At 37.2% G+C, this 9317-nt stretch overlaps 1 protein-coding gene across 3 annotated transcripts in view; it reads right to left on the bottom strand.

Annotated features, from left to right (window-relative positions):
• Window positions 1–4458: 4458 nt before the first annotated feature.
• FGF14 (fibroblast growth factor 14) overlaps window positions 4459–9317 on the bottom strand; it is a 663348-nt gene continuing 658489 nt past the window's right edge. For all 3 annotated transcript variants that reach the window (XM_068267978.1, XM_068267980.1, XM_068267979.1), the window contains exon 5: window positions 4459–7891. In XM_068267978.1, coding sequence (XP_068124079.1) covers window positions 7755–7891 — 137 coding nt within the window. In that variant the 3' untranslated portion in view covers window positions 4459–7754. The remainder of the gene's footprint in view (window positions 7892–9317) is intronic.

The raw sequence follows: 9317 nt of genomic DNA, 5'->3' as shown, positions 1-9317 counted from the left end.
CTATGCTAAATGCTTTTCTGCTACTGATCAGAAAACCACTTGTCATCCATTCCCATTGTGCTGTGGTCGCATCACATTTTGAGCCCCAGGGTGATATGAAACCATGAATACAACCGAGGCTAAAAGTTAAATGTAGCATCTCTGAAAATTTGAGTGATCGCAGCATTTGTGCAATCACTGGCAATCAACAGTAAACGCATTGAGATGAACCATTAACCTCAAAGTGGAAGATCCCAGTGCTAAACGGCGTGCAGGGTCGTTGACAGCCATCATTCTGAACCGACCACTTTGAAAATTCATACCTTGCTGCAAATGAAAATGGAGATACCTTTTTAATAACATTAAATAAAGAAAAGCTCTAGTGGAGCACTGATATAGAGTACATTTGTAGCAACATTTAAAGAGAGTGGAGTCTCAAGTAAATACGGGGCACAACAGGCTATTTTCTTCCGGAAAAATAGCTTCAATTCTTTTTCTAACTTTATTTAACATGTTTGTGTGTCCATCTTGCGCCGTCCATGCATTTTCATCAGTTAAAGCTCACAGTAAATGTATCAAACCAAAATCATTACAGAAGATTTTAGTAGCATGTTACACATCTGATGGTTACAATACAAGTCAGAACTGTTGATGCTCTCACAGTTAGTAACTAGATTTTCTTTTGCACATCTTACTGCCATTCACTATTCTTTCTGTTTGGTAAAGATTGGCCATATAAACATAAAGAGCCTGATCCAATTCACTTTTTCTCCTAAGTTTTTGCTAGGTGATATTTTTACACTTCTCAATAAAATGCCTTTTAAGCCACTAACAAGCAAGTAAATACTCAAAATATTTTTGTTAGTGCTTTTTTCACCTACTTTTTGGTACTTTTTTTTAATTGCAGTGCTAAAAAGTTATTCTAATCAAAAGATGAAAAATTATCTCCCAGTAGAAAAAAACATGAATTAAATAAGGATCAATGACAAAAAATGCAAAAAAAAACATCTTTGCCCAGGATGATATACTACACTTTCACTTATCTTCTGCTACTCACTAATTTCCAACATTTGCACTATAACTAGAATATTTTCTGGTTGTGTTTAGACAGCCCGCTTCCACTCACCACTTCACATTTGTGCCTGAGTGACCCACTCAATGTAGTGGGGCAAAGATCCTATAAATAATAAACTATAAAGGCTGTCAGTATTATCATATGTATTCCACAGTACCAAAAACAGATGACCAAATGTTACAGCTGACATGTTATGTAGTCCTTGTGGTGCATAGTTAAAGTGAACCTCCGGACTAAAAATCTACTCAGCAGAACTGAAAAGGCTTGGTGTTTCTTTAACAGTTTAAAAGCATCAAAACTTTGTTTTTCTTACCAAAGCATCATTTTTAGCTGCATTTTTAGCTAAGCTCCACCCATCAAAGAAAACTGCCCATGCTTTTTCTCTGAAGCTGTGCAAAGCATGATGGGATTTCCTATGTTGTTATTCACGTTGCCTAGCAACTTGGAGGGGTGATCAGCACATAAGACAGTTGGAACTGTGTCTCATGCTACCTGTCACCTCCTTTCAACCAAAAAGATGGCTGCCCTCATGAAATCAAACATTTGCCTGTTCTTTTAAAACAGGGTGGGTAAGAGATTATATTACCTATCTATTTTAATTAACATAACTAATGTAACTTAATGACAGTATGTTTGTTTAGGCTAAAGTTCCTCTTTAAAGAAGAGCAGTAACGAGAATTTTATTTTCACTAAACAAAGGAAAACAGGGTGTGTTATGAGGAAAATAAGAAGAGGTAAGCAAAAAAAGAGCAAAAAAAAATATCTTGCCCTGTCAGTGCGGTGTAGAAAAAGTACCTTACGTAGCATGGAAGGAGTCATGTTTACTACTGGCATGCAGAGCTAGAGGTTTTATTTTAATCCCTTAATTGAAGACACGCCTCTTTTGCTGCAAAATCCCTGCTATTTTGCCGCTACTCTGTTTGCAATTCTCATTCAGGGAGCGATTCTCATTCCTTGAACAAGAATTAGAAGCACAATTGAGGCAAAATTGTGCCACAATTTTCAGACTGTTTTTCGCACTGTGTTATTTTCTGCTATTTCTGCAATTTTCTTTGCTCTCCACTAGGCTGCTATGTCAGTGCTGTGTCTGATGTCAGTGCTATGTCAGTGCTGCTGCTATTTTTCTGCTCCTCACTAGGTTGCTCCTCACTAGGTTGCTATGATAATGATGTGTCTGATCCTCCTATGTCTACAGTATTATATTATGCTACTAACATGAATTAAAGGTTTGATATCCTTGCATGTAATGAAATTGCATGCAGCGCTTTCCTGATTGGCATATGCTGATATTAAAGGATCGATATCTAAGCACCCATAGCTACACTACAAATGTTGAGGGTAGGGACTCTGTGTATATTGATGCTATCTTGTGAACCAGTGGGGCTGAGGGTTGTAAGGTTCCTTCTCTACCCTCAAAATTTTGAGTGTGTAGGAGTTATAAGTGCTAAGAAATTGATCCTTTAATATCAGCATATGCAAATCAGGAATGAGCAGCATGCAATGTCATTACCCACAATGCTGTGCATCAGCAGGCTGAATTTTAATTAGGCCTACACTGTGGGAGAGTTTTCACCTTTTCAGCTGGATTTCTATTGGCTGTAGGACCTTTCCCGTCTGAGGCCTGCATTTTCTCTGACAAACCAGCCATTACACTGCTGGTGAGTTTATTTCCACCTTACAGTTCCTCTTTAATGTATTTTTCTAAATTCTGTTGTACTTTAACAATTCTTAAATAATATCACAATTTTACAATGCAGTGTATTAGTCCATATCATAAAGCATAATCATGGCAACACAAGCTTTACAATATCCATACACTAGAAAGGTCTTTTGTTTTTAAAAAACATACTGCAAATATGCTGTATCATATAAATTTACCTTAATTATTTAAAAAAGTTATACGACAGGGGTGGTCAATGGGATGCAGATATTTTGTATGCAAGTTTATTGGTCCATATTCAAGCTGCAGAAATGTGTAATTTTTTACATAATCCTGCATAATCCGCTCTGATGCTCCGGGTCCTGACGGCGAAATTGGAAGTGGCCGCCAGCGGGACCCGGAGCATCAGAGCGACTCGTCGTGGGCACCGATCAGCTGCAGGGGGCTGAGGTAAGCCCCAGGTGAGTAAAACTCAATTTATTTTTTACTCTTAAGGTTCACTTTAAACCAACCTGGACCTGACTCATCCATGGTCTAAGAAAACAATAGGTTGGCCTTGTTGGAACTTTTGCACATTTTTTAGTTAAGAACAATAACTATTTAAAAATGCTTGCAGTTCTAAAGGGGAACTCTCAGCACAAATGTAGAGATTGTGGTAAAGAAATTATAAAGCTTAACAAATAAATTAAAAGAAGTGTTAAAGGAGCTGTCACATGGCCATTACAGATGTCACACTGGTTTTAAACTATCAGCCTTTTTTTAATTTTCAGTAAACGTGTGCAGCAATTAGGGGTCATTTTCCCACAGTCCACCAGTATTGCGCCTCAATGAAACTAATCTGAGTAAAAATACTACTGAAAAAAATCTTACTTAGCTGTCCATCTGTATCAAACGTATCATAAAGCATAGTTAAATATTTAGCAACACAGTGTTCAGCTTTGTATCAGATTATCACTTGAATAGTTAATTTATTTATTTAGTCCTAAACAACAATGGTACAGTAATAATATCGTAAAGCTTTCTGTATCAATATGTTTTTACCAATAACTGGAGTCATCTTCCCAAAGTAAACAAGGATACTTTAAAGTTGGCTTCTATCTGAATTGCATATGAGGGGAAGCATAGTGATGTGCACACTTCAGACAGCAGTAAGACATGTAAAGCTGCAATGATCCAACTTTAGAGGAAGCTCTGTATATGAGCATGCATGCTTTATAGCAGGATCAGGGATTAGATATCAGCCTGACCATATACAAAAGACATCTTATCATCTCCCAGTATGACAGTAAATAGACTGCCCGAGCATCAGTCACCTCATGTCTGTATGCTGCCTAAATCCCATTTCTTTGTAAGAGCACCTAATACACTATGTTCATAAATTAAGTGCAGAGAAAGCATGACCATAGTTGTAAATTGTCATCCCATAAGACTCTAGTCATTAACTACAGAAACAACAATCCGCCTAAACCTGCAGTTGCATAGTTGCTTCAAGAACTCCTATATTTTAATGTGAGCTAACTGAGAGGGAAATTTCAATGAGAAATAGTGCAATTAAAAGAATATTATTTGTTAAAACACACATATTAGGCGGTTAAATGACCTTGCATACGGGGCAAAAGTCAAGTTAATGTAAATAATTTAAAACATACCTGTGACTGAATCATTTTGACATGGAGCAAGTTTATCAGAAAAAAGACTTTAATAAGAAAATAAATAATAATGTATAATTATAACATTCCTTTTTGATTAAATCCCCCAAACCAAGATTGTACAAATGGATATCGATCCTTTGTAAACCCAATAAGCAATTTATAAATGTTTGCAAGGAAAAGGAGGTCCTTGTTGCACTGAATTTTTTTCAACAATAAACAGAAACTGTTATATATGACAAAAAGCATGTGCATTCTGGAAATGTAACATGTGCACCTACATGCATATTTGGAAGAATATAAGCTAACACTTGCAACTGCAAAATGAACAATAAAGATTTACTATTCAGCATTTTGGACAAAACACATTTGCAGCTGATTGTATTTGTCTCCATTTGTGGTCATTAGAATGCTCATTCATTTTTTTAATTGATTGCAAAACATATCCTCCTTAACACTCCTTAACACATAACATAAGAGGTGAACACTAGGTTAGAACGCTCTTTGGTATGCTTTGGGGAATAATAAATAGTACTGTATATGACTTGCATGCGGCCTACTTTTAACAGTGTCCAGTGCAAGCCCTTTTAATGTCACATTGTATGAAAATTGGTGAGTAGTTTATATTCTTTCTGTGTAAAAATCATTTTTATTAAATATGTTGCAATTGTGTATACAACAAATGATATTGAACACATAAACTGTACAATGCAGACAAACGCTTTGCATATACTGTATGTATGTCAGTTTAGTAATACATACCAACATTTCTTGATACACATAGCTTACTACATGCAGGTCATCGTCACCCTCTTCCCATGCAACAGATGAGACACTGAACTAAAAGAACTTAAGAAAGGAAATACACAGAAGACAAATAGTTCTGCCATATGCATCAACATAATACAGAAGAAAAATAATCCTGTAAAACAGCCATTCGAAACAAAAATAAAAAATAAAACCCTCTTACACAGCTTGTAGAAACGCAGAATAAACAAGGATCATTGAACAGAGGTATTACACATACGTAACATAGTCATCATTTACAAAAATAAATTCAGCCTAAATTTCAACCAGTCAACTGGTTTGCTGGGCGCATCGCCCGATATGGAGAATTTTTGTTATGACAATGAATAGGAATTGTACCTGTTGGATGGGACACCAGCCCCACTCAATGAATACAATGACATTTATGTTGTGCAATTTTAATCCTACATTGGCTAATTTCTCATTTTGTAGAATATAGTACAGAGTGTCTGCTAATGTGCTTCACTGTCATGTAGGGGACAAGTAGTACCTGTTTGCCATAGCAACTATGCGAGTGATCAGCACAAGAAGTAATGTGGCTAGCAGCACAACAAAGGTCTTCTCAACAGTCAGAACAGCTCATGCTTAAATCATTGTTAATGTATTCTAGAAATAAATGGCCACAATAAATCTTTCATAAGGAAACATGTTGATCCCATAAACAGCTGTAAACCATTGCAGAGTAAAAAAAATGCAATGCATATTTAGCAGACACAATGAACAAAAGCACATTGTAAAAAAAAAAAAAGAGAGAAGAAGCTTACCCGTTTATGCCAACTAAAACAGCCAACTACATGTAATAATATTTGTTCCAATTAAGGTGTTCAAATGGAAGGTCATTTTTAACCTGTATGCAATTGTCAAGGAAGCATGTCCTACCTATGCTATGATATCAAGCATACTGTACTGTATACAGAACAGCCTCACTGATATCTTGTATACAGTGGATGGACAACTTACAGGGTTTAATCATCCTCACAGCTGTTGAACCTAATGCCTTTGTTAACACCTAGTCACATGACAGACATACAGTAGGCACCTAATGACTTTTGATTCACTTGAAAAATCTGATTCCACATCAGGTGGATTTGTGTAAAACATGCCACAACCTAAGCAAGGCACCTTTAACTTGTAAATTCTGGTTCCTGAAGATATCATATTAGGACTATACAGAATTTGGTGTGGAAATTAATAGAACTGAATGCTGCATGCTTACCTAAAATATTGTATTTACTTTTTTCCCAGTTTTATCAAATAGGAAATTATCAAAACAAGGTGTCCGGTTACTACTTGCATTGCCATTGCGAAAAAGTGGACACAGCAAATAACGTGCCCGTGCTTAGCAAAATAAAACTTCAGCTACTGCCCAGGATGGTAATGACCTCAAAATGGAGGCTGCCTTTTTGTGAGCAGAATCGCTGCTTGGCTTGACGGTTTCCTAATACCTTATGGTATCTAAGATTCCACGATATTCTAATGGAACCTTCAGCAGCATTCTCCCGCATGTATCTAGGCCACAAAATGGCTAACTCCTTTGTGAACTGACAATGAGTATACTTTAATACGAGCTTGGCAAAATAGAGGAACTTTAATTTTCAAAGAATTACTGTCGCTAATAGCAAAATTGCTTATCTTTTTGACCAATTTATTTATGGTGAATTGTAGATGAGAAATGAGCCGTAATTCAGGCCTACAAGGCCTACAGAGTTCTATGGACCCACCATATCAAAAAGCCAGTGGGTCATGCTTACTGGGCAAGGCAAATGTTACCATTACCAGTAAGCCCGTGATATGTATAAAACACACACAAAAAGGAAAGTATAGGGTGTGTCAAACACTAGTCTCAGCCTACTTCCCACTGGGTGTGTTTAATATATTTCCCTCTAGTATATATCACCAACCTGTGGAGCTTGATATCTGTTGTCACACCTGACCAGTGTTTAAGTCCTGTTTGTTATAGACATGTTTATAGAATAGCGGTTTGAAGGCTTCCTGATTCCCTGATTGCTTTCATAACTAAGCCACCTGAAACATTCAAGTTCTAGAGGAACGCAATCCCTGCAAAAAGGTCACAGACAGTGGTGCAAGCAGCCTCGTAAAAAAGGTTAGAGAAATCCTTTTATAGCGCAGTTTACAGCGTCTAACTATAAATTACTTAATATTTGTGTGCTACAAAATAGAACTTAAACACATGGATTTCGCTGTAGTTGGACTCAAAAGGGGGGTAAGGGTCATTGTCAGCAGGCAAGGTATCAAGTGTACTTGTGAAGTATGTCATTCACATGAAGTGTCACAGTCACGGATAAGATATTAAAAAGGCATTCCATATCTGGTAGGGCATTCCATGGTCTGAGTTTAGCTGGTTCCCCAGGTGTCTTCTAGTGGAGGGAGGAGATACACACTGAGTTTTATCCATCTTCAACATATTGGTTCTGGAACAGCGAAGAGCCAGTGTGTATTTCTTTTTTTTCTTCTTTTTTTTCTTCCTTTTAATACAAACACTGGAGTTTGGACAGTCTGGCCGGGATAAAATACTCAGGTGTGCCAAGGTCTCAATGAGTCACAACACCCCTTGAGGGTCTGGCTATGATGTCTTACTCTTAGTGACTGGTTTTCCCCCGTTCATTATTGCAGATGCACTTGTGCTTTTGCTCGGTGTCACACGGGCCTTTGGCACTGTCTCTCCAACATCATGCAAAGACGGCTCTCTGTACATGGCAACTAGAAAGAAAGAACGAGAAAATTAGTAAGAAAAAACTATTTAAAAGGAATGCACTGTATCTGCACTGAAATAAGGCATGGAAGGCTACTTGAAACCAGATAAATTAATGTATGGTAAAGCTGCTTCTGGAACTTCAATTTCAGGACATACAAAATGTAATCACATGTCCTACAGATTACTTACAATGTCTTTTGTCCCCAAAGTCCTTCCTTCCTTAGTGGAAGCAACGCAGTACAGATTTTAGTAGAGCAACTGTAATACAGTGGTTAGTGCATAAAGACACAAGCAGGGGGATATAGGCAAAACTGACAAAAGTATGGCCTTTTGGCAATAATACCTATCTCTTGAATAGATTACACGCCATTCTGTACATGCTATCTATTGAAATATGTACTATATAATTGGCTATTTATTTAGTTTTCCAGGAAATATGCATGGGATAAAAAACATAGGAGACAACAGAAGAAAGAGTATTGCTCTTAATGCGCAGACATCACTTAGGTGATGCCGTCAACTGAATTTGCCAGTAAATCCTGAGCAAAGTCAGGTGATAAGGAGCTCATGCTGCGAGCTTCTTTTCACCTCAAATTGCAAATGGCCTCTTGTGCTTGGACCTAAGTAATTCTCAGCAGTGTTGATCCTGGGATTTTATCTCATTGCCATCTAGAGTCAGGAAGGATTTTTTTCCCTTTTAGGGCTAATTGGTCCAAGCCTTGTAAGGGGTTTTTGCCTTCCTCTGGATCAATTGAGATATGTGAGGGTGCAGGCTGTTGTTGTACCATATTTTCAGGCTGAACTTGATGGATGTCTTTTTTCAATCTAAATTACTATGTAAATATGTGGTTGCACTGACAATGGTGCAGTGGTTAATCTTGAGAAAACTGAAGTTTTTGCAGTATACCTTTAAATAAACATGTGCATTTCTATAAAAGGTAGTTACAAAAAAGGAGCCTGGAAGAAACCTTTTTTAAATTCTTTTTATTGAAATTTTGTATATGGAAGAAACGTTTTAAATAAATGCAGAATGTCTCAGTGATGGATAGCAACATCACTGCACAAGTAGGCATACACTATCCTATATATACTTGATCCTGAAAATGATTAGTGATGATTGACAAACTCTACTAACTTTGTATTGTTTAATGTAGTACAAGATTATGGGGCCACTGATTGCTTGCTGCTCCCTCTCCAATACTCCCTCTTGCATGCAATCAATAAAAGAACAGCCTTTAACAATCAACATTCAATCAATATTTGGGTCACAATGGTTGGGGAAAGGCTCCAATTTTTAAGAGTTTTTCATGTAGTGGCTGCACAGTGTATTGTTTAAGGGTTCTACCACAGAAGGCCAGGGTTCAAATGTTGTCTTTTCCTGTTGAGGCAGCTGATTTTGGCACAGTGATGCTCTGATCGCTTCGGAGCAGG

The sequence above is a fragment of the Hyperolius riggenbachi genome, chromosome 2 (assembly GCF_040937935.1).
Source record: "Hyperolius riggenbachi isolate aHypRig1 chromosome 2, aHypRig1.pri, whole genome shotgun sequence".
NCBI lineage: Eukaryota > Metazoa > Chordata > Amphibia > Anura > Hyperoliidae > Hyperolius > Hyperolius riggenbachi.
Note: the sequence above shows the minus strand (reverse complement) of the source record. Positions and strands in the feature narration are given on the sequence as shown.